Source organism: Pelophylax lessonae, assembly GCF_965119305.1.
Source record: "Pelophylax lessonae genome assembly, chromosome: 3".
Classification (NCBI taxonomy): domain Eukaryota; kingdom Metazoa; phylum Chordata; class Amphibia; order Anura; family Ranidae; genus Pelophylax; species Pelophylax lessonae.
Window position 1 is genome coordinate 495,637,960 of NC_138770.1, and position 26,733 is coordinate 495,664,692.

At 45.6% G+C, this 26,733-nt stretch overlaps 1 protein-coding gene across 1 annotated transcript in view; it reads left to right on the forward strand.

Moving 5' to 3' along the window:
- The window catches only part of LOC309551208 (interferon-induced, double-stranded RNA-activated protein kinase-like), a 311,038-nt gene that overhangs the window by 176,748 nt on the left and 107,557 nt on the right, over positions 1 to 26,733 (forward strand). The window contains exons 15-17 of the mRNA XM_082251706.1: positions 2,195 to 2,238; positions 14,097 to 14,145; positions 15,101 to 15,156. Coding sequence (XP_082107832.1) covers positions 2,195 to 2,238; positions 14,097 to 14,145; positions 15,101 to 15,156 — 149 coding nt within the window. The remainder of the gene's footprint in view (positions 1 to 2,194; positions 2,239 to 14,096; positions 14,146 to 15,100; positions 15,157 to 26,733) is intronic.

Below are 26,733 nucleotides of genomic sequence, written 5' to 3' on the forward strand. Positions count from 1 at the left end.
TTGAGTGTTAATACTAATTTTAGTGTATTTTTACAAAAAATATAATTTTGATAAATATTTGCGCATCTTTCATAGGAACCTCAAAATCAGTCGCAACATCTTTTAATAAAAAGTTGTATATGAAAAATGATAACCTCCAGGTGTTTACAGTTGCTTATTTACATTTTTGTGTACCTCTGATTTTTCACCATTTCTCTAAAAGATACAGTTTAGAATTTGCAAATATTTGTTTTTCTTATTAACTCAATACAGTTTTTTTATATGGATTAAGGGCCTGTTAACACTAGAATGCTGTGCGAGAAAGCCATGTTCTGTGGCAGTTTCCTGCACCGCATTGAAATTGCACTGCCCTTGCGATCAGCAGCCAGTACCATTGAAAAGTTAACATCATCTCACAGGCCTCAAACGCTTTGTATTAAAGTACGTAGTCTAGTTGCAGTGCGTTTCCAAAAGTAGTGCATTCTGTGCAATTCACATGCAGTTCCTAGAGTGAATGGGCCATTAGTAGGAGTTTTAAAGGAATGTTGTAGGTTATGTTGTGTTTGAGTGCACTAGTAATGATTTTAGTGCATTTTCTATCGAAAATATCAGTTTGATAAACTTTCGCATACATATAATCTTTTTATTCTACTGGTGTTATGCTTTCATAAAATGTATGATTTGGAAGGTTTTTTTTTTTTTTTACAAACTCTGAAAGCTGTAAATAAAAAATATAAATCAGTGAGACCAACTCCATATATATATATATATATATATATATATATATATATATATATATATATATATATATATATATATATATATATATATATACAGTGCCTTGCGAAAGTATTCGCCCCCCCCCCCCCAGAACTTTGCGACCTTTTGCCACATTTCAGGCTTCAAAAATAAAGATATAAAACTGTAATTTTTTGTGAAGAATCAACAACAAGTGGGACACAATCATGAAGTGGAACGAAATTTATTGGATATTTCAAACTTTTTTAACAAATAAAAAACTGAAAAATTGGGCGTGCAAAATTATTCAGCCCCCTTAAGTTAATACTTTGTAGCGCCACCTTTTGCTGCGATTACAGCTGTAAGTCGCTTGGGGTATGTCTCTATCAGTTTTGCACATCTAGAGACTGAAATTTTTGCCCATTCCTCCTTGCAAAACAGCTCGAGCTCAGTGAGGTTGGATGGAGAGCGTTTGTGAACAGCAGTTTTCAGTTCTTTCCACAGATTCTCGATTGCTATCAGGCCTGGACTTTGACTTGGCCATTCTAACACCTGGATATGTTTATTTGTGAACCATTCCATTGTAGATTTTGCTTTATGTTTTGGATCATTGTCTTGTTGGAAGACAAATCTCCATCCCAGTCTCAGGTCTTTTGCAGACTCCATCAGGTTTTCTTCCAGAATGGTCCTGTATTTGGCCCCACCCATCTTCCCATCAATTTTAACCATCTTCCCTGTTCCTGCTGAAGAAAAGCAGGCCCAAACCATGATGCTGCCACCACCATGTTTGACAGTGGGGATGGTGAGAAGCAGAAGTTCAGTGAGGATCTCTGAATGATCCAATGTTGACCTAAATGACTAATGATGAGAAATAGAATCCACCTGTGTGTAATCAAGTCTCCGTATAAATGCACCTGCACTTTGATAGTCTCAGAGGTCCGTTTAAAGCGCAGAGAGCATCATGAAGAACAAGGAACACACCAGGCAAAAGGTGGCGCTACAAAGTATTAACTTAAGGGGGCTGAATAATTTTGCACGCCCAATTTTTCAGTTTTTTATTTGTTAAAAAAGTTTAAAATATCCAATAAATTTCATTCCACTTCATGATTGTTTCCCACATGTTGTTGATTCTTCACAAAAATTACAGTTTTATATCTTTATGTTTGAAGCCTGAAATGTGGCAAAAGGTCACAAAGTTCAAGGGGGCCGAATACTTTCACAAGGCACTGTTTATACAGTGGTGATCGAAAGTTTGGGCACCCCAGGTAAAAATTTGTATTAATGTACATAAAGAAGCCAAGACAAATCTCCAAAAGGCATCAAATTACAGATTAGACATTCTTATAATATGTCAACAAAAGTTAGATTTTATTTCCATCATTGACACTTTCAAAATAACAGAAAACCAAAAAATATATTTTTATATATTTGCATCAATATGTCTGTATATTCTGATATACTCTTTAATTGTATTTAGGTTACTTTTCACTCTTCGTGTTCAACACCTTCATATCCAGAAAGGTAGATTTTAGTTTATTAGTCACCTACATAGTCTGGTCTCACATTCATTATGCTTTGGAATTTTTCACTGCTAGAGATTGCGGCAAGGTTTTAATAACGCTTGTTTCCTTGTATAGACACTGTCTCTAATCTTCTCTCAGCTCCTAATTTCCTCCCTTCTTCTTGAGTATTCTTGCTGCTCCTTCCTCTAAACTTTACTTTGGTTTCCAACCCATGGTTGAAAGGTGTCTCCTCCTGAGCAACTTCAGCAAAAATCTATGCATCATATTAAAGAGGGGTTGCATCTAGATGCATAGGTGAGGGGTTACTTAGGTATACACATTTTATTGAAGAACTCAAGGAATATTGTCACTGATGAAAGTTGTATTTTGTATATGAATGTAAATTAAAGTTGGATGCTGTATACAAAGGGGCTGGTCGAGAGCCAGAAGTCTGTATGCATACAAAATCAAATAGGGCTTAGAGAATTTTGCCATTGACTGATATATATTAGAGATCGACCGATTATCAGCAACACCGATATATTGGGGGCCGATATGCACTTTCCCCGATATATCTGTATCAGCCTTTGGATTTAACGATATTGCCGATATTTTCGTGATGTCATTGCGTATGTTGCGTGCACACATTCTGCCTTCTAACACCGCCTCCCACGCCTGCGCGGCCCATACATGATGCCATTTCACCGTGCACTGCACACGTTCTCTGCCTTAAGACCACCCCCCACGCCTCACACAGCCTCGTGTTACAGCCAGCTGCAGTCCAGTCTGGTCACGGTGATAGCCATCCATCCACCCACAGGCCCTGGCCTCAGCCACCTACCACAGGTTGCCAGCCACCAGCCATCTGACCCACAACAGAACAGGGTGCCAGCAGGTCAGCATCCAGCCACCCACTCCACAACAGGGTTCCAGCGAGCAAAGCAGCCACCCAGATGACACCAAGCCAGCCACCTGCCACCGTGATCAGTAACCACACAGTGTTCCAGCAAGCCAGCTTCCCACAACAGGCCATGGTGAGCGAGTGACACCAAGCCAGCCACCCACACAACACGGTGACCCCAAGCCAGCCACCCACCACAGTGTTCCAGCAAGCCAGCCACCCACCACAGTGTTTCAACCAGACACCCACCACAGTGTTCCAGCAAGCAAGCCACCCACAACAGGGTGACACCAAGCCAGCCAGCCACCACAGTGTTCCTGCAAGCCAGCCACCCATAACAGGGTGACACCAAGCCAGCCAGCCACCACAGTGTTCCTGCAAGCCAGCCACCCACAACAGGGTGACACCAAGCCAGCCAGCCACCCACCAACCAAAGACTGTTCCTGCAAGCCAGTCACCCAGAACAGGGTGACACCAAGCCAGCCAGCCAGCCCCCACAGTGTTCCTGCAAGCCAGCCACCCATAACAGGGTGACACCAAGCCAGCCAGCCACCACAGTGTTCCTGCAAGCCAGCCACCCATGATAGGGTGACACCAAGCCAGCCAGCCACCCACCACAGACTGTTCCTGCAAGCCAGCCACCCATAACAGGGTGACACCACGCCAGCAAGCCACCCACCACAGACTGTTCCTGCAAGCCAGCCACCCATAACAGGGTGACACCAAGCCGGCCAGCCACCCACCACAGACTGTTCCTGCAAACCAGCCACCCATAACAGGGTGACACCAAGCCAGCCACCCACCACAGTGTTCCTGCAAGCCAGCCATCCATAACAGGGTGACACCAAGGCACCCAGCCAGCCAGCCACCACAGACTGTTCCTGCAAGCCAGCCACCCGGAACAGGGTGACACCAAGGCGGCCAGCCAGCCAGTCCCACCACAGTGTTTCTGCAAGCCAGCCACCCATAACAGGGTGACACCAAGCCAGCCACCCACCACAGTGTTCCTGCAAGCCAGCCACCCATAACAGAGTGACACCAAGCCAGCCAGCCACCACAGTGTTCCTGCAAACCAGCCACCCATAACAGGGTGACACCAAGCCAGACACCCACCACAGTGTTCCTGCAAGCCAGCCATGCATAACAGGGTGACACCAAGTCAGCCACCCACGACAGTGTTCCTGCAAGCCAGCTACCCATAACAGAGCGACACCAAGCCAACCAGCCAGCCACTACAGACTGTTCCTATAAGCCAGCCACCCAGAACAGGGTGACACCAAGGCAGCCAGCCAGCCAGTGCCACCACAGTGTTCCTGCAAGCCAGCCACCCAGAACAGGGTGACACCAAGCCAGCCAACCAGCCACCACAGTGTTCCGGCAAGCAAGCTACCCACAACAGGATGACACCAAGCCAACCACACTGCCAGGCGTCAGCCACCAACCCACAACACGGTGCCAGCAAGCAATCCACACTGCCAGGCGTCAGCCACCAACCCACAACAGGGTGCCAGCAAGCAACCCACACTGCGAGGCGTCAGCCACCAACCCACAACAGGGTGCCAGCAAGCAAACCACACTGCCAGGCGTCAGCCACCAACCCACAACAGGGTGCCAGCAAGCAACCCACACTGCCAGGCATCAGCCACCAACCCACAACAGGGTGCCAGCAAACAACCCACACTGCCAGGCATCAGCCACCAACCCACAACAGGGTGCCAGCAAGCAACCCACACTGCCAGGCGTCAGCCACCAACCCACAACAGGGTGCCAGCAAGCAACCCACACTGCCAGGCATCAGCCACCAACCCACAACAGGGTGCCAGTGCCAGCAGCAGCAGCAACTTCAGCAAGCCATTTTTTTAATCTTTTATAGTGTCTTTCAAATTGAAATGGAGATGGATGAGGAGAGAAAAAGTAAAAGTGTGGTCTGGGACTATTTCTCGTCTCAACCTTCTCCAGGAAAACTTCTCCATGCAACACATGTACAAACAACATAAGCATGGGATCAGTAACTGAAAAAAACAAAAATACGTCAAATTTTTGGGCCCATCTGAGAGTTCATCATATTGAATTGTATCTTGCAGCACAGAAAAAACAAAATGAATATCAATGTGATTTTGATTCAATACCTCCTCCACTATCACAGGCAACAATAACAGATATGTTTGTGAAAAAAAACAGATGTCACTGTCTAGATTCAGATGGAAGATCCCCACTGCTGAACAGAGTGATCACAGAGATGATTGTCACTGATAACCAGCCATTTACAATGGTGTCTGACTCAGGATTTTAAACTAGGGAATGGGGGGGAGGGTACAGATGTAGAATTAGCCAGTGGAAAGCAAGTTTCAGAGGGCAGAAATGGGGGCATTAGCGGTAGGGTGTTCGGAGCTCCTATACCCAGGGTGGGTACGGGGAAAAATCAAGAGAGCAGCCTAAAAACATCAAATGAGGATAAATGTAACCGATCAAAATTACGAGGCTTGTATACCAATGCCAGAAGCCTGGCCAACAAGATGGGAGAGCTGGAGCTGCTGATGTTTGAGGAGGACTTAGATTTTGTTGGGATAACTGAGACTTGGTTTGACAGCTCCCATGACTGGATGGCGACCATTCAGGGGTATTCCCTTTATCGCAGAGATAGAGAAGGTAAAAAAGGGGGAGGGGTATGTTTGTATATTAAGAACAGTATACAGGTAAATATGAGGGATGATATTAATAATGGAGCTATGGACGAGGCAGAATCCCTATGGGTAGAGCTTCAAAGGAAAGGCACGGTGGGGAAGGTAATATTGGGCGTATGCTATAGGCCCCCCAACCAGAGGGAGGAGGGTGAGGCGGACCTCATGTTACAGATAGGATTGGCAGCAAGGATGGGAAATGTCATTATAATGGGGGACTTTAATTATCCAGATATAGACTGGGCAGAAGGAACCGCACACTCAGCCAAGGCTCGGCAGTTCCTAAATGTTTTGCAGGACAATTTCATGGGTCAGACTGTGAATGCACCGACAAGAAACAATGCGGTACTTGACCTACTGATTACCAACAATACAGACCTGCTCACGGATATAGAAATACGGGACAACTTAGGGAACAGTGACCATAGGTCAATTGGTTTCAGTATTAATTACAGTAATAGGAAACACAAGGGTAATATAAGGACACTGAATTTTAAAAGAGCCAATTTCCCTAAACTGCGCTCGCTGCTAGAAAATATCAAATGGGATAGAACCCTGGGAACAAAGAACACGGAGGAAAAATGGGAGTGCTTCAAGAGCATACTTAACAAGGGAGTGGGCCAGTGCATTCCACAGGGAAATAAATTTAAAAGAGCAAAACTAAACCCTGGGTGGCTAAACTCCAACATAAAAATGTATATTAGTGCTAAAGAAAAGGCCTTCAAAAAATACAAGACTGAGGGGTCATTGGCAGCATTTAAGCATTACAAAGAGTGTAATAAGAAATGTAAAGACGAAATCAGGGCAGCTAAAATAGAACATGAGAGACATATAGCGGAGGAGAGTAAAAAGAAACCCAAGAAGTTCTTTAAGTATATAAACAGTAAGAAAGCGAGGCCAGAGCACATTGGCCCCATAAAAGATGATAAAGGAAAAATGGCCACAGAGGACAGAGAAAAGGCGGAAGTGTTAAATAATTTCTTTTCTTCAGTCTTCACAAAGGAATCGGGGGGCTACACGAACCCCGCTTGTAAGGCCGAACTAAATAATACACCTCAGGAAGTGCCGCCAGAGGATAGACTTAGAGCTAAACTAGAGAAACTTAACATAAATAAATCACCGGGACCGGATGGCTTGCACCCAAGGGTTCTTAATGAGCTCAGCCAGGTGATTGCCAGACCATTATTCTTGATCTTTAAGGATAGTTTACAGATGGGTATGGTGCCAGCTGATTGGAAAAAAGCCAACGTGGTACCAATATTTAAAAAGGGGCCGAGATATATCCCGGGTAACTATAGGCCGGTCAGCCTAACATCAGTAGTCTGCAAAATTTTGGAGGGGATGATAAGGGACCACATACAAGACTTTAGTAATGAAAACGGTATTATAAGTAGTAATCAGCATGGATTCATGAAAAATCGTTCGTGCCAAACCAATCTATTAACCTTCTACGATGAAGTGAGCTGCCACCTAGATAAAGGTAAGCCTGTGGATGTGGTGTATCTGGACTTTGCAAAGGCCTTTGACACCGTTCCCCACAAACGCTTACTGTACAAACTAAGGAAGGTAGGTATGGACCATAAGGTGAGTACCTGGATAGAGAACTGGCTCCAGGGGAGAGTACAGAGGGTGGTGATTAATGGGGAGTACTCGGATTGGGCGGGTGTGGAAAGTGGGGTCACCCAGGGTTCTGTCCTGGGACCAATCCTGTTTAATTTATTCATAAATGATCTAGAGGAGGGGATATCTAGTACAATCTCAGTATTTGCAGATGATACTAAATTAGGCATGCCAATATCTTCTATGCAGGATGTGGAAATCTTGCAAGCAGACCTGAACAAAATAACGGGGTGGGCAACTACATGGCAGATGAGATTTAATGTAGAAAAATGTAAAGTAATGCACTTGGGGGCCAGAAACCAGAAAGCAAGCTACTCACTAGGGGGGGAACCTCTGGGTGAGTCTAGGATGGAAAGGGACCTGGGGGTACTGGTAGACAACAGGCTTGGCAGTGGCATGCAATGCCAAGCCGCCGCAAGCAAAGCCAACAGAATACTGGGTTGTATAAAAAAGGGGATTCACTCCAGAAATAAAGAGATTATTCTTCCACTCTACAAGACTCTGGTCCGGCCACATCTGGAGTATGCTGTCCAGTTCTGGGCACCGGTCCTCAGGAGGGATGTGCTGGAACTGGAGAAAGTCCAGAGAAGGGCAACAAAAATAATTAGGGGAATGGAGGACATCAGCTATGAGGAAAGACTACAAGCACTGAACCTATTCTCTCTGGAGAAGAGACGATTGAGGGGGGATATGATATCAATGTACAAATACTGTACTGGCGACCCTAGCATAAGGAACAAACTATTCAGAGAAAGGAGGTACAATAAGACACGTGGCCACTCACTAAAACTTGAGGAAAGGCGGTTTAACCTTAAAGTGCGTAAGGGGTTCTTCACTGTAAGAGCGGTAAGGATGTGGAATTCTCTTCCACAAGCAGTCGTATCAGCGGGGAGCATTGATAGTTTCAAAAAACTATTGGATGGACACCTTAAAGACCACAACATACAGGGGTATACAATGTACGGTTAAAAGCAAACACACACACACATCATAGGTTGAACTGGATGGACTTATGTCTTTTTTCAACCTCACTAACTATGTAACTATGTAACTATGATTTCAGCGGTTCATGTCCATACTTGAGCCAAGGTACACACTGAAGAGTGAGAAGTATTATCGAACCGTAATGCTGGCAAAGCTTCACCAAAAGGTCGTTGACAAAGTAAAGGCTATGCTGCAACCAGAGAATGCTGGCAACTCACTCTCATTCACGACAGACTGCTGGTCACAAACAGAGTCAGAGTCACTAATCATTCCTTCATGCCACTTCATTGACAGTGGATAGACAAAAAGGTAGTTGGTGTTGAATACAAAAGTGATGCAAGGATCCCACACTACAGTACAGTACAGTAGAGAAATGTTTCTAGGCATGCTTGAAGAATGGGGAATCAACAAAGACCGAGTGATGCTTGCGCAACTTCGAGACAGTGAAGCAAACATGCGGAAAGGATTGAGGATTGCTGATATGTCAGACCTCTGTGTCATGGCACACAACACCCTCCAACTTTCAAATGATAGTCTGTCAAGCCAAAGAGCTTTGATTGATATATTTTTTGAGAAGCATGAAGAGCTTAAAAATGTTGTGCTTGCAAGTCTTTTGAATCCTCGATACAAGAACCATGCTTTCTCTTCTGATGATGTATTGGCTAAGGCGAAACAATGGCTGACAGAAGATATTCAACAGGAGGTGCAGGAGGTTCCTACCGAAAAGACAAGTTCAGAACACTATTTTTATGAAGAGCAGCATGCTGCAAAAACAGAGAAATGTCCAAAAATACGTCAATGAACAGAAGAGAATCTTCTTCATCGTGGTCGAATTGATCAGGACATTTTCAGTGTTTTATTGGGGCCTCATGCGGAGGATTCAATTTCTTCTGAATCTGCAACTATGAGCTTGGATGATGAACTTCATCTCTATTTGAAAGAAGCGGTAATTGACAGAAGGAGTCATCCTCTTCAGTGGTGGCGAGAAAATGAGGCATGCTAGAAAAGACTTGCTTCCCATGCTAGAAGATACCTCTCTCTCTCTGCTCCTCTGTCCTCCACTCCTCGTGTGCATGTTTATGAAGTAGCAGCATTGTATTAACAAAACAGAACACCTTTAACAGGTGACCATGGACATGCTGAAATGTTCTGCTTTCTGCATTATAATATTGTTCTACTTAACTGGGAGTATTGAAAAGAGTAGTGTCCACTCAAATCCACTGTCTTGCTGTTGTCTAGCTTTTTTCTAACAGTTTAGCACTGACTGCAGTAGTTGCATCGAGTACCATACTGCAGAGGTAGTCCACTGACTCCAATCCACTGTGTCTCTGTTGCCTAGCTTTTGTCTAGCAGTTTTGCACTGACTGCTGTAGTTGCAATGAGTGCCCTACTGCAGAGGTAGTCCACTGAGTGACTCCGATCAAATCCACTGTCTAGCTGTTGCCAAGCTTTTTTTCTAGCAGTTTTGCGCTGACTGCAGTAGTTGCAGTGAGTGCCTTACTGCAGAGGTAGTCCTCCACTGACTCCAGTCCAATGATCCACTGTGACATGTGTAGCTGTTGCCTTGCTCTTTTTCTAGCAGTTTTGCGCTGACTGCAGTAGTTGCAGTGAGTGCCTTACTGCAGAGGTAGTCCTCCATTGACTCCAGTCCAATCCACTGTGACATGTGTGTAGCTGTTGCCTTGCTCTTTTTCTAGCAGTTTTGCACTGACTGCACTGCAGTAGTTGCAGTGAGTGCCTTACTGCAGAGGTAGTTCTCCACTGACTCCAGTCCAATCCACTGTGACATGTGTGTAGCTGTTGCCTTGCTCTTTTTTCTACCAGTTTTGCACTGACTGCTGCAGTTGCAGTGAGTTCCATACTGCAGAGGTAGTCCACGGACTCCAGTCCAATCCACTGTCTAGCTGTTGCCTCGCTTTTTTTCTAGCAGTTTTGCACTGACTGCTGTAGTTGTAGTGAGTGCCCTACTGCAGAAGTATTCCACTGAGTGACTCCAATCCAATCCACTGTCTAGCTGTTGCCAAGCTTTTTTTCTAGTAGTTTTGCACTGACTGCTGTAGTGGCAGTGAGTGCCTTACTGCAGAGGTAGTCCTCCACTGACTCCAGTCCAATCCAATGTGTAACTGTTGCCTAGCTTTTTTTCTAGCAGTTTTGCACTGACTGCACTGCAGTAGTGAATTAAAAATATTGCAGTGAGTGAGTCCACTACTGCAGCACTTTATTATGAGATCAGATGATGTGAAATGCCAATGTCCCTACAAGTGCACTTTTCCTATCAGTTTTCATGCAGTTAAGGTATTAAGAATGTTAAAAATGTTAATAAATAAAGATTAACAGGTTTATTAAGAGATTTGTGTCGAAATTTGTGTTTTTTTTTGCACATTTTTACATGTGTGAAAATATCGGCCAATATTGGTCGATACCGATATGCGATCGGCAAAATATCGGTATCGGCAAAGAAAAACCGATATTGGTCGAGGGTCGATCACTAATATATATATATATATATATATATATATATATATATATATATATATATATATATACAGTACGTTCATAACAAACAGTGCTCATGCTTTAGAACAGGCCCTTTCTGTGGATCAAATCATTCTCATAATTTACAGCAGAAGCCTTAATATCCTCCATTGTGTTTTATAGTTAGATCAGCTCACCCTGTTCTCCTCTCTGGGCAGTGACTTTTCAGGTTCCCAGCTCTATAATCTTTTATGGAAACACAGAGCAGGTACTGTGGGAAGTGATAGTGAGCTGAGCTGCTGCTCGGAGATAAGAACTCCAGTTCTACTGTTGACGAATATGAGGATGAATCGCTCCACAGTTTCTGCAGTACTAGTGATCAGTTAGGCTTGTTTTAAAGATCTTTTACTGCCCGTAAGTCTGACCGTAAGTGCACTTTAGGAATTTAAAGTGATTCTAAATCTTAATAGTGTGCCCAGATCTGAATGATACGGCACACTATCAGCAACTGATTTACATTGAATATGCTTTGATAATTAAAGCAGTAGTGAAGTCTCCTAGAAAAAAAAATTAAAAAATGCTCCCCCTGCAGGTTTAAGTCATAGTGTACTAGTATGCACTGCATACCTGCTTAAAACTCTACCCCATCACTGCTTTTCTCTCAAGGCAGCCAAACTCTACTCAAGGACAGTCAGATTTGTATCTCTTCTTCCCCTTAAGAACTCAGGGCATTCAGATCACAGGATATCTAGACGACCTTCTTCTGATGTACTCATCCCTCTTCCAATTATCTGCAAATGTCCACAGGACTATTTATATACTTCAGGCTTTTGGTTGGGTGATAAGCTTTAAAAAAAAAAAAATCTGCTCTCGAACTTTTCTTTTGTCTGGAATACCTCATTCTAGACACAGCCAAAGCAAATGCCTTTCCTCCAGAAAACAAACTGGTTTGTCCCAGATCTCATGCTCTTGCCTAGAAGAATTCCAGGCATGTTATTTTGTTGTTATTACATGGTAACAGTAGTCCAGCTTGGACCAAGGGACATCCTGATTCAAGATCCACCATTGCTAAACAACTTGTCTCAAGAGCTTACACCCTAAAGTATAAAGCACTTTCTGCGCTAATACATGCCCACTTCACTAGGATTATAGGAGTTCCTGGGCATTTCAACAGCAGGGCTCTGTTACCAAGCTTTGTAAGGCTACCCTCTGGTCCTTTGTTAATACTTTTTCCAAGTTCTACCAGGTAGATGACCAATCCTCTCCAGATGCAGCTTTCGGCCACAAGGTTCTTGCAGCAGAATTCTGAGTTAGGTCCATTAACCCTTGTTGTTCTTGCGCCTGTTGGCACAGTTCTGTTTGACTTGTTTCCCAACCTTCTCATTTATTTGGGTACATATCAGAGTCTATTATATTAAGCTTGTGTCCTGTACTGTATAATTATATCTTGGCATCTACCTTCTGTTCATGTTCTGTTCTGCATTGCTTGCTAAAAAACTGGAGGATTTACTGAGCGAGGTAGGGTTGTAGGGGACCCCCAGGGGGCATTTCCTTGAAGATACCAGTGTATAACCCAGGGTCTATAAATGTCATTTATGCTTGTGTCCTGTACTAAGATATGGAATTTACTAGTAATTCAAAATTCCTTTTTTTTTTCTGGTGTTGCAAAGGTATGTGAGTATGCCAATATGTATCCAATGTTGGGTATAAACATACAGATTTTTTTCTTTCAACCTGTGGGCTAAACAAAAAAAATCTCATCAGGTTGCCCCATCCACACTTTAACAGTGTGGTTAGGTAAGTCTCCTGCTGTGGCCATTGTATTCTGACAGCCACAGTCATATTTGTCAGAAAACACACACAGTGGCTACATCTGATTGGGTGCAGCCACCGACAATTTTCCTCCTGGCTCCTTGGATTTTTCAATCAAAGGATGCCAGGCAGGAGGTGGCCGATTCCGCCAACTGGGTAGAGAATTTCACCCACTCCCTCAGGAACCAGCCGAAGTTCATACAGTGTGTACTTAGCTTAATTGTGGCTGTGAATGATACTTGTGTATATCAGGCTTATGTTTTGATCTAAGATAAAGCTAGTCCAAAAAATAAGTGATTATCATAGAGACGTGCTGCTTAAGAGCCAAAATTGGCAAGCTGAACAACATTCAGGCTCTATAGTTATGCCTATACTTTACAAGGGCTAGTCATTGAGCATAGCTGTATCAGAAGTTTTTGACATCTTACAGCTAAGGGTGCTTATTGCTGTACACTTACTTCAGTATTTCCAACAAAGGAAGCTTCAGAAAAAAGGGAAAATATAGAAATAGCAAAAACAATTCTGGTTACATTTGTAGATAAGTCAGTTTTCTGTGATTTGTAGGTAGCCTGATTCCTTTCCAGTCCAGCTGGTGTGTAGTACTCTTTTTTTTTTGTGTGTTTGACACTGGTCATCAGATGGGACTTCCCATCTAATGTGGTAAAGTAAAAGTTATATTGCAGTTTGGTGTCTTGTGTGTAGGGAGACTTCCAGTCTTGTGGGTGCAAAGATTTATATTTGGAGGATAGTGTATAGCTGCTTTTTTTTTTTATAGGTTAGAGGTCCAGTGTGCAGCGAAAACAAAAAAGCTGGTACAACAAGCCAGTCCATTGTGCAGCTGGATTAGGCTGGCTACAAATAATTAGAAGGCATTAAAACATGCAAGGGCAACTTAACCATCTTATGTTTTTCACATCTTCTGATTGCTCCAGAGCAATCCATATACTTAACAGGTTGTATCTGCAATACTATCAAATTTATATCAGGTGTGAAGAGATGAGGGACAGAGGCAGACACTGACCATACCACATGTCTCATTCATTGAGGTACATTACCAACTAGGGCAGATTTTCTAACCCTCACAATTCTTTATTTCCCTTAACTGTGGATTAAAGGCAACATCAGGGGATCCCCTTACTCTATTAGGCAACTTTCATCTCAACTTCAGTAAATTAACCTGTGCACATCAGATAGATAATTAGATAATTAAAAAATGTTTGGGTGAAAAATGTTAGGTTTTGGCTAATGTCTTCTGTGTTAAAATAATTTTCCTCTCAGTAATTGGCTCTCAATTTAATATTCTGTTTTCTTCATTTAAAATTATTAATAATAGAGATAATATTTATGTTTGTAAATCCAGCAGTAATGCATAATCTACTATTTACATCTTGTCTTTTCTTCCAGGAAATCTGCAGAAAGTGGACTAGACCGTTTATCACGTGCAGATTCTGAGGTATTTTATTGTTACACAAATAACAATCATATTAATAATGCAACTAAAACCACGCCTAGTTTTTCTGGAAACTCCAGTACAATTGACTCCAAATTCATATACTATACATGCATCTTTCAGAGCCCTTTGATGTTGCTAGTCACCTTTAGTCACCTCCTGTGCTCTTGTACTCTGATAACACTGCCCCTGTGATCCCCTAAGGGCCCTTTCACACGGGCGCTCCGTATGTCCGCAAATCATCCTATTTTTTTGCGGATGATTTACGGACATAATGTAAGTGAATGGCATTGCGGATGTCAGCGGATGACCATCCGCTGACATCCGATTTTCTTCCTTTCAGTTCTGTTCTGTTTTCCTCCGTTCAAAAAACGGAAAGGAAGCAAAATCGGATGTCAGCGGTGTCATCCGCTGACATCCGCAATGCCCATAGACTTACATTATGTCCGTATATCATCCGCAAACGGATGGGATGATATGCGGGCATACGGAGCGGATCGCAATGCGGTCCGCTCCGTGTGAAAGAGCCCTAAAGCTGCCTTTTACACACAGGCTGAAAGTTGTCTGAAATTGTTTGGTTCAGCGGAAACTGGCTGACTTTCAGCCTGTGAATACAGCTGTCTTTTCTACAGAAGCTGGTCTTACAACTGGCTTCTGCCAAACAGGCATGTTGGAAAACCAGCATCTGACCCGCATCCTATCCTCATTTGAAGCCAATGGGGGGGGGGGGTGGTTAGTGTGTTAGTACAGTGCTATGTCAGTTTAATTTATTTTTTTTTTATCAGCCCGCTGGGTTGAATGAAAAAAAAAAGAGTGTGTGTACCCAGCTTTACATAGAGGTGCTGAATGTCAACCATAAACTCCTGCAAAGCCAAATAATAGAAAACAAACCACAGCTTACATTTATTTTAATAATATTTTAATAATAATAATTTTAATAATAGTTTGTTTTTCTTAGGTGTCATCTCAATCTTCCTCAAGTAGTTTTAACAGTGGCTCGAACGCTTATCAAAAGTAAGATTCTTTATTCTGTTTTTCTTCTTTATGTTACATAGTTACATAGTAGTTAAAGTTGAATAAAGACTATAGTCCATCCAGTTCAACCTGTGTAGGGGTGTGTGGCCGTAATCATTTCCCATACCCCTGAATGTTCTGATTCTTGAGATGTACGTCCAAGAGTCTTTTAAACGTAGCCGCACTCCTTGCAGTTACTACCATTTGTGGTAGAGAATTCCACTTAATTCTCTACCAAAAGCACGGTTGCCTTTTCAGTGTCCTCTGTCCTCCAATCATCGTTAATTATGTGTGCAACATGCTCTGACCTTGTTTTTTTGCTGTTGATATTTTTAAAGATTTTCTTAGGGTTCTTTTTACTATCCTCCGCTATTTGTCTCTCAAAGTTGATTTTAGCCATTTTGATTTTGTATTTACATTTCTTATTTGATTCCTTGTATTGCTGGAAAGCTGATAATGTGCCCTCCGATTTGTATTTCTTGAAGGCCATTTTTTTTCCCCGACTAACTTTAGTTACATTATTGTTTAGCCAGCCAGGTTTGGCTTTGGCTCTTCTAAATGTATTTCCCATAGGAATGCACTGTGAGATGCATTTGTTTAATATGTTCCTAAGGCACTCACATTTTTCCTCCGTGGTCAGTGTTCCTAGGGTTTGGTCCCAGTTTATTTCCTCTATTATTGAGCACTGTTTGGGAAAGTTTGCCCTTCTGAAGTTTAGGGTTCTTATGTTCCCCTCTTGCCTTGCTATATTGTGATTTACGCTAAATGTAATCATTCTGTGATCGTTAGAACCCAAGTTGTCCCGGACTCCTACAACTGAGATTAGGTCTGGGTCATTAGTAATTAATAGATCCAGCACTGCATTCTTTCTAGTAGGAGAATACACCAACTGAGACATGAAGTTGTCCTGTAAGGTTTCCATGAAGACGAGCCTTTAGTGAGTGTGCAGTCCCCTCTTCCCAGTTAATGTCGGGATAATTGAAGTCCCTTTAATATGATGAATGATCCCAGCTTTGCCGCGTTACCCAACAGTGATATAAATTTCAGCTCTACCTCCTACCTTTGGTTGGGTGGCCTATAACAAACCCCCACAATTACTTTTCCCTTCACTTCTTCCCTATGGAGTTCTACCCACACGGATTCTAACTCCATACTCATCCCTTCCATAATGTCACTCCTCTCTACCACCCTTACATTATTCTTGACATAGAGACATCCCCCTCTTTTTCCTTCCCTGTCCTTCCCTTGGATATTGGCCAGCCAGTCATGCGAGGGGTCAAAAAAGTTTCTGTTATTCCCACAAGGTCTATGTCCTCCTCATGTACTAACAGTTCCAACTCATCCATTTTATTAGCTAGGCTCCTGGCATTTGCATGTACCCTTCTTAGTTTTGTGGAAGTTGATAGTGAATAGTGCTTAATTTTATTCCTGTTTGGTCTGAGGTCTGTCCGCACAGCCCCCTCAATTGTAGGCGTTATGGACATGATGTCGCTGCTGACCTTCTTTTAGTTCCAGAACAGAGAGGAACAGAGCTGTGCTCACCAATTCAACTGTATCAGACCCACTAGGTCATCCAAACATACATGATGCACTCCAGAGATAAGTGATGACCGTGTATCGACCTGGCAAAGTTGACAGGGGAGGGTCTAATGGGCACTTGACTGCACTTGTGGCACTCAAGTGAGTTGGGGTGAGGACCAATTGAGGCAAAGAGGTGTATTTTTGGAACTGCGTCGCTGAAAGTATAGCTCTTCAGAACCCCGCATCTAAACATTATGATAGATTGTGAAAACATACGGCACCATTGAGGTCAAAATCTTTCAACATTCACAACTCCACAGAGGTACAGTGAGCAAACATAACACATACACATCCAAAAAAACAAAACAGCCCTACCTGCCCCCCCAAACACACACACAAACCTATCCCTCTTAGTGGTCAGGAATAATCATGGATGTGATAGCCCAGGTGCTAACCACCATCATTACCATACAGGATACATAAGACCCAAGGGCAGAAAGCAAACCTTATTAGTGGGGTATGATCAGCACTAAAGGTGGTGAGAACTCACCCTAGTATGGAGGACCAACCCCCCTCCCATAGCCCAACAATCCACCACCCCCCAAAATATCCTATAGGGAAGTCCCCCTACCCCCTATGTGGCAAACATAAGACATGACCATAATAGACCTATGGCACTTAGCTAGCAGCGACTGCAAACAGAAATAACCTTACCTCTTGTATTACATGTCCAGCCTCCTCACATACACCATAGCTAAATACCTCTGGGAGCCGCGTCCGGTCCCCGATCTTGCCGTTCACCTTATAACGCAGTCCCACCAGATATGACAGGGCTATCATCCGGGCCACTACATCACATCCGGTGCTGGAGCTATACTAATGCGAATGTGCATGGCCCAGCACGGACCGCATATGAAAGACATTATGATGCCATACAAAGCTGCGTCACAGTGCCACCCCAGCTGTATAGATGTCTACAGACGGGTTAGGACGGCTCAGGGGAAAAAAGAGGAAATTATTATTTCACTACGATCCTGGCTTGGCGCCCGAGTGCCCATTAAAGAAAAACCCAGATCACCAAATACCCATGAGCACCATATAATGTCCAGAGGCACAATAAAATAGGATTTTTCCTACAGCTTACCTGTAAAATACTTTTCTTGGAGTACATCATGGGACACAGAGCAGGTAATAATGACTATCTGGGTTATATGCTACCTTTAGGTAAATGGACACTGGCAACCAATAGACAGGAAGTTTCTCCTATATAACCCCTCCCATACAGGAAGAACCTCAGTTTTTGAAGCAAGCAGTGAAGATCCCAGAAAAAGAGGGGAGGGACCTCTGTGTCCCGTGATGTCCTCCAAGAAAAGGATTTTATAGGTAAGCTGTAGAAAAAATCCTATTTTCTTTATCGTACATCACGGGACACAGAGCGGGTAATAATGACTATCTGGGATGTCCTAAAGCAATGCCCTTGAGGGGAGGGAACACAGAATCCCATAACTGCCCCCGTGCAAAGAACAATAGGAACTTATAGTGCTGTTTGCAACACGCTATACCAAATATATGCAATACCAAACTAAGCCCCTTCTCCTGCTCTAACATCTACTTGATAAAACCTTATGAATGTATGAACTGAAGACCAAGAAGCAGCTTTGAAAATCTGAGCCATAGATACTTGATGATGCACTGCCCAAGAAGAACAAACCACATCTAGTGAATGCAATAATCTTTCCTCTGGAGTCTGAGGATCTGGAAAAAGGGAAGGCAGAACTATATCTTGGTTTAGGTGAAACCTTGATACCAGTGGCGGCTGGTGCTCAAAATTGTTGGGGGGGAGCAAAAAGAAAAATGTTATAGGCATTGCTTCGCAGCAAAAATGCAGTAAAAAATTGCGTGACTTTGAGGTCACACAAGTGTGAAAGGGGCCTTCAGTAATCAAGGTACAGTGCCTTGAAAAAGTATTCATAGTCACCCCCTTAAAATAATCCACATTTTGTCATGTTAACTTACAACCAAAAACGTAATTGTATTTTCTCTATCGCTCATTGACAGACGTAGTCCTCTGTGATTCAACACCCTCGGGTTATGCTGCCCTCCACAGGAGTAGGACTAGACAGGAAAGAAAATGCTCTGGCCACACCCTAGGGGCAGTCCCCAAGGGTATATCCTCTCTCTCTCTCTGCTACAGCAAATCAGTTTTTTTCTGTCTAGTCAGGAGTAAGGACCTAGATACCTTGCTGGGATCTTCGGTCCTGGCAGGATTTTTTTCTTAAAAAGATTTTTAGACAGCTTTTTTTCTCCAGTGTTCCTGTGAGATCTTCAAGCAAGAAAGCTGAACTGGGCGACGGGTGGGATGTTGAGATCCAGTGGTCACCCCAGTTCAGCCTACGAGCGCGTGCAGGCCATAGCTCCGCGCTGGGTCGGCCGCGACATAGTCCCACTATACGGGGACTGACCTTGCGAGTTAGACGTCTCGCTGAAACGCCAAAGACCATGAGTCACGGCGTCCGTATTGGTCGACAGCCCTCCAACTTCGGTGGAGAGGGGTACTGTCAGGAGTTGGCGCCCGCCTGGTTCCGGTACGGTGAGTAGTATGCTCCCCCATTTCCCCTGACGGGTCCTGTGGTGAACGCGGGCCCCTCTCTGTAATGGTAAGAATGGGTTCCCCTCTATCCTATAACATGGCACAGATCCCCCTATATTGAGTGTGATTTTTGTGTACAAAAAGCCAGAAGGCTTGGTTTGGGAGCTGACAATCTAATTACAAGTATGTTTAAATGATTGTAATCTGTGGCAGTACTGGAATCTTACTGTGATAATAGAAAGTATCCTACCTGTCAGAAGCCACAGGACATGTATGCGGCTTTCCAGGTCATTCCTCCAGCTAAAGCATGCCTCCCGACAGCCACGCGGTCCGCCAGGGTTCGGTACCGCCGGTCAAGCTGATCTCCATGAGAGAAAGATTTTGCGATGCCGAGATACTCTGCAGTCACGCCGCTATTCTGTAACAGACCGCCGTAGATCGCACGAGGCCGCCATTTTGGCGTAGCCTCGTGTCTTCAGCATGGGGGCGGCCATGTTTGAGGTGACCCAAACACCTCGTGGAGCTAGGGGAGGCGCCGGAAGGCGTGCAGAGGGGCGGAGCCGCCTCCTTTCTTCCCGGGCAGCCAGCCAAGAGACTTCCTGTTTGTTTGAGACAGTGCTGAGACTAGTTGCAGTGAACTCTGAGCATCAAGTGGTGAGCCTGGGGGTCTATCTCTCTCTCTCTCTCTCTCGCTCGATAGGGATCCCTAGCAGGTAACACTGAGGGGCTTTGTGGCGCTGGGGGTCTGAAAAAAAAAAAAAAGTTTTATTTATTTTTGGATTGAATTTTCCGGGTAGTTACTGGAATTATCATGGACCCTGCCACACAAGTACCCCCACCTGTTTCCCTCGAGGGGGCCACGGGACCCGCCGGTGCACAGAGTATGGATGCATTTACAGCAGTTTTGGAGTCTATGGTGGCTCGGGTGGAGGCGGCCTGTCAGGAACGGGGGTCAAGAAAGCGACCCCCGCCTACCCCTATATCATCTGACACTTCAGACTCAGAGTCTGAGATGGTCATTGCAGCTGCAGGTCCCTCTGCAAGGGCTGTTGTCTCAGGTAAAGTTCCTTCAGACAGTGAGGAGGACGTTCATACTTCCGCCATAATTCGGGAAGAAGCATTGGTGGACGCACTAGTTGTGGCGGTTCGGGAAACCTTAAGACTTGAGGTTTCACCGGCAGCGGCAACTGAAACAGAGATTCCCTTTGGTACTAACAAACCCACCAAAACGGTGAAGGTTTTTCCTGTACCCAAGTGTTTTGGTAATAAAATTAAAGAAGAATGGGAGCATTCTAAGCGTACCTTTACTATTTCCAAACGTATTGCTAGACGCTATCCGTTTGAGGAATCCCTCATTAAGAAATGGACGGTACCACCAGTGGTGGACCCACCTATTTCCAGACTGAATAAAGCCACGGTTATTCCAGTAGCGGACACTTCGTCCTTTAAGGATCCGGTGGATCGGAAGGTGGAAGCGGAGTCCCGCACTATTTTTTCCCTGATAGGGTCAGCATTTAGACCAGTAATTGTCATTGGTCTGGTTTCTCAGACACTTACGGAATGGGCGAGATTGGTGCGCCAGGACCTGAAGGGGAAAGATATCCCCCAGGGAACATCTGAATTGATGGAACAGATTATACAAGGGCTACAGTTTGTCTGTGATGCAGCCTTGGATGCTACCCCCCTATTAGGGCATGCATCTATGTCAGCGGTAATACTCAGACGTGTGCTGTGGTTAAAATGCTTGTCAGCGGACCTAGGTTCCAAAAAGACCTTGACGAATCTCCCCTTTCAGGGGAATCGCCTATTTGGGGCCACCCTAGATGAGATCATTAAGGACGCCACTGGGGGCAAGAGCACTTTCTTGCCACAGGCTGCTAAAGCTAAGGGACCTCGTAACAAGCGAGGACCTTTCTTTACTGCCCATAAAGGGTTCGTACGCCCGGCTGGAACAAGCGGGAAAGGCAAGGGTCCTCCAGGAGGGTTCAAGAAGGGCTGGTCGGACAAACAAAAGACCGACGCAAAGGATTACACAGCCTAAAGGTGCGCCCCCACCCGGTTTGAGGGTGGGGGGACGTCTTCACCGGTATTCAGGGCATTAGATCGAGCATCGATCACTGCTACTGGTGCGATTCTTCCCTTCCAACATTTAAGTACTACAGGGAGCGGCAGTTACCGTTCCCTGAACAGATCTTTTCCTTTACCTTTTCCAAAGATTAGTCTCAGTTCCCCACAAGAATCGGATCCGGTTGAACAGACAGATCAAGAAGCCTCTAGCCAGGTGACTTCGGTCCCGGAGGTTCAACCAGGAGAGATCACCGTTCCTGATAGGAATCAGGTGTCTGATAAATGTGTGGGAACAGAGAACGAGCAGACTTTGTCGGATGGTCGGGGCCAGATAGCTCTAGGGCCGCCTGGTTCAGATCCAGTCAGCGCCAGTGGTCCTAGAAATTCTAGGCTGGCCTCGTCAAGCCGGTCTGGCCGACTTGGACATACTAGTCGCGGACGTTCCTTGGGAACTTCGTCTCAGGGAGTGTCTGCGGTCTCAAGGACCAATCTTCCATCGTGCTTTACAGTCGCTGGTTTTAATGGCCTGGCCATTGAGACCCAGGTACTGAAGGACAGAGGGTTGTCAGCTTCAGTTATTCCTACCCTTATTAAAGCAAGGAAAGCGACTTCCAGCAAGGTCTATTATCGTACATGGAAGACTTATATCGCGTGGTGCGAATCTTTAGGGATTCCTCCACGTACCTATTCGGTGACCCGAATATTGGCCTTTCTGCAGAAAGGGGTTGAGCAGAAACTAGCCTTGAGCACCATCAAAGGTCAAGTTTCAGCATTAGCAATCTTCTTTCAGAAACCTTTAGCTACCAAGTCCTTGGTGCGGAATTTCATCCAGGGGGTGCGGCACCTGGCTCCACCAGTCCGCGCGCCCTTACCGCCCTGGGATCTTAATTTGGTTTTGTCGGTTCTACAGAAACCTCCCTTTGAAAACATCAGGGAGATTCCCTTGCTTACTTTATCCCAGAAGGTGGCCTTCTTGGTGGCTATCACTTCTGCACGCAGGGTGTCAGAACTGGCTGCATTATCATGCCAGTCCCCATACTTAGTGATTCATAGGGATAAGGTAGTGCTTCATCCTAAGCCATCCTTTCTTCCAAAGGTGGTTTCAGATTTTCATCTGAATGAAGATATCGTACTACCTTCCTTGTGTCCTCAGCCCAATCATCATCGGGAACATGCGTTGCATTCCTTGGATGTGGTTCAGGGTTTACCTGAAGGCTACGGAATCTTTCCGTTAGACGGATTCACTTTTTGTGATCCCGGATGGCCCTAGAAAGGGGTTGCCTGCATCTGCCGCGACTATCTCCAGATGGATCAGACAGACGGTGGTACAGGCTTATTCTATTAAGGGTCGGAGTCCTCCGTTCCCTGTTAGGGCGCACTCCACTCGAGCGCTCAGTACTTCCTGGGCCTTCCGCCATCAGGCGTCAGTGGTCCAGGTATGTAAGGCGGCCACCTGGTCGTCGGTACATACCTTTACAAAATTTTATAAGATTGATGTGATGGCATCGGCGGATGCCTCATTTGGCCGCAAGGTTTTGCAGGCCGCAATTTGAGGAGACCGGTGGTCTACCTCGAGGGTTTTTTCTGTTGAAAAATTTCTGTTGAGTCTCATCACTGAGGATGAGCATTGTAAACTTCTAGTTGGCACCGGTTGGGCCTTCTAGATTGGATTTGATTTCCATTTTCCCACCCCTCATTTGTGGTACTGCTTTGGGACGTCCCAAGGGTGTTGAATCACCGAGGACTACGTCTGTCAATGAGCGATAGAGAAAAATGGATTTTTGTAAAATCTTACCGTAAAATCCTTTTCTCTTAGCTCATTGACAGACGTAGTACCCGCCCCTCTGTTTTGGAGTTGGGTTGGGTTAAATTCTCTAGACACTGCTTTGTGACATAACTGATTTGCTGTAGCAGAGAGAGAGAGGATATACCCTTGGGGACTGCCCCTAGGGTGTGGCCAGAGCATTTTCTTTCCTGTCTAGTCCTACTCCTGTGGAGGGCAGCATAACCCGAGGGTGTTGAATCACCGAGGACTACGTCTGTCAATGAGCTAAGAGAAAAGGATTTTACGGTAAGATTTTACAAAAATCCATTTTTATGTGATAGACCGGCACATATTAGGGGGAGGGGGCCGGGGGGATTAGCATTGTATTAGGGGGAGGGATCAGCATTGTATTAGGGGGAGGGATCCGCATTGTATTAGGGGGAGGGGGCCGGGGGGGATCAGCATTGTATTAGGGGGAGGGGGCCGGGGGGGATCAGCATTGTATTAGGGGGAGGGGGCCGGGGGGGATCAGCATTGTATTAGGGGGAGGGGGCCAGGGGGGGGGCAATCATCATTGTATAAGGGGGCCAGGGGGATCAGCAATGTATTAGGGGAGGGAGCCAGGGGGGAAACAGCATTGTATGAGGGGGCCGGGGGGGGGGAAACAGCGTTGTATGAGGGGGCCAGGGGGGGGGGCAGCATTGTATGAGGGGGCCAGGGGGGGGACAGCATTGTATCAGGGGGCCGGGGGGGCCCTAATAAAATGCTGATTCCCCCCCCCCCCCCCCAATGCAATACACAAGGACGAGATCCCAAATGCAATACAAGATACTTTTTCTGGTGAATGTTTTAAAAAGGAGTCACAGTCAGGCTCACAGCACAGCAGCAGCTATCAATACTCAGTCGGGACTGCTAAAGCTCTGGGTCCTCTCACTCAGCGACGGCGTCCGGTCTTCCTGTAGCAGCAGAGCTCTGCGCCCCCCCAGCACAATCTAAAAGGCCGCCAATCAAGCTTAGCAAAAACTGTCACACGAGGACAAAATTCCCACCCCTCTCCATAGCAGCAGTGTTGTCCGGCGCCCCGCTGCCATTAAAGGAACACCTTTTTTTTTTGCCTTGGGGGGCAGCGCCCCTGCGCCCCACATTGACCAGCTGCCACTGCTTGATACTACTTTAGGCAAAAAGGATGGATGAGGCCGAAAGACCACTTAATCCTGATGAAGGATCAGAAATGGCTGTCTACAGGAAAGAGCCACTAAATCTTAGACCCTCTTGGCCGAGGTTATAGCAACAAAAAAAAAACAATTTCCTTACCAATAATACCAAGGGAAACTGCCCGGTTCAAAGGGCTGCCTCTGCAGCACAGAGAGTACAAGATTCAGGTCCCAAGGACACAGGGGTGGCTTAATTGGCAGAACCATGCGAATCACACTTTGCATAAATGTCCGCACCAAAGAGTGTGTCACTAAAAGTCTCTGGAGAAAAACCGACAAGGCTGAGACTTGACCTTTATTGGTCCCTAATGCCAATTTTAGGAGCACCCCTACCTGAAGAAAAGCAAGAATTCTACCAATGACATACTTATGAGGATGCCTTTTCTTGGATTCACACCAAGAGGTATAGGATTTCCAAACTCTATAATAGATTCTCCTAGAGACGGCTTTTCTGGCATTAATCAAGGTAGTCAAAACCGAGCCCGAGATCCCCCTATCCTTCAAGATTCTGGTTTCAATAGCCAGGCCGTCAAATTCAGCGACTGTAAAGCAGGATGGAATACGGGACCTTGGGAGAGCAAATCTGGTCGACATGGAAGCAACCATGGCTCCCCCACGGCTAACCTCACATCCTCTGCGAACCAAGGCCTCCTGGGCCACGCAGGAATCACTAGGATTACCGGCTTCCCTTCCACCTGAATTCTGCTCAACAACCGTGGCAGAAGTTGGATCGGAGGAAATGCATACATCAGGCTGAAATGTGACCAAGGGGTCACTAAGGCATCTGTTCTGATAGCGATCGGATCCTTGGTTCTGGACACAAAATTTTTCAGCTTGTTGTTAAACCAGAATGCCAATAGATCTACGTCGGGGGTACCTCAACATTGACAGATCAGCTGAAACACCTCGGGATGCAAGGACCATTCCCTTGGACACAATTGCTGACGACTTAGAAAGTCTGCCTGCCAATTGTCCACACCCGGGATGAATACTGCTGACAGACAGTGAACACACCTCTCTGCCCATGTCAGTATGTGGTTCACTTCTTTCTGAACCAATTGGCTCCTGGTGCCCCCCTGAGGCTTTATATAAGCCACCAGGGTTGCATTGTCTGACTGAATCCTGACAGGACACCCCTGCAACCTGGTTGTCCAATGACACTGTGCCAAACGGGCCGCCTGGTTTCCAAGATGTTGATGAGCAAGAGTCTCTCTACCCGAGACCAAGTCCCTTGGACAGAACAGTGGCGGCCTGTGCATAAAAAAAGAAAAAAAAATTACAAAATGAGCAATAAAGTTTTCAAAAAAAAAAAATTGCATTCGCCGCTGCCGGCCTATGTGGAGGCTGGGGGGGGGGGGGGGTTACGACCCAGAAGAGGCGCCGATTGGCTGCCTTCTGGGGGCATAACCTGGGCGCAGGGCACAGCGCTTGGACACCCCCACTTCGTGATATCCTGGCTGTGATTGGTCCAGTCTCCAGCCTGGACTAATCATCATCCAGGACATCCGATGCAGACCCTGCTGACGTCGCGTGCGTCATTCACGACTCACTGGAGTGGACGATGTAGTCGGGTGGATGGATGGGAGTGACGGCGGCACCGGAGAGGAGACCACCAGTATCGGATCCAGAAGACCGGACCAGTCAGTCGGGACTCGGTCACCACCGGTAAGTGAGTCCTCCTCTCAGTCCTGTCCTGTCAGTCTCAGTCCTCCTCTCCTCCATTCTTCTCCTCACTCAGGCAGGCCTCCGTGAGAATGTAAAAAAATTCTCCTCCATAGATGTGGCTATAGATTTCATGTAGAAGGGTCTGCTACATGGCCTTATTGTCTCCAATTACACCATCACAAGGCATCTGCAATCCCCAGCCACAGCTACAGCGATGCAGCATTGTGTGTGTCACAGCTATAGGGATGCAGCAGTGTGTGTGTCACAGCCAGAGGGATGCGGGGATACTGCACTGTGTGTCACAGCTTTAGGGAAGCGGGGATACTGCACTGTGTATCACAGCCGGAGGGATGCGGGGATACTGCACTGTGTGTCACAGTCGGAGGGATGCGGGGATACTGCACTGTGTGTCAAGGCTATAGGGATGCAGCATTGTGTGTGTCATAGCCGGAGGGATGCTGGGATACTGCACTGTGTGTCACGGCTATAGGGATGCAACAGTGTGTGTGTGTCACAGCCGGAGGGATACTGCACTTTGTGTGACGGTTATAGGGATGCAGCATTGTGTGTGTGTCACAGCCGGAGGGATACTGCACTTTGTGTCACGGCTATAGGGATGCAGCAGTGTGTTTCACAGCTGGAGGGATGCGGGGATACTGCACTGTGTGTCACGGCTTTAGGGATGCAGCATTGTGTGTGTCACAGCCGGAGGGATGCGGGGATACTGCACTGTGTGTCACAGCTGGAGGAATACG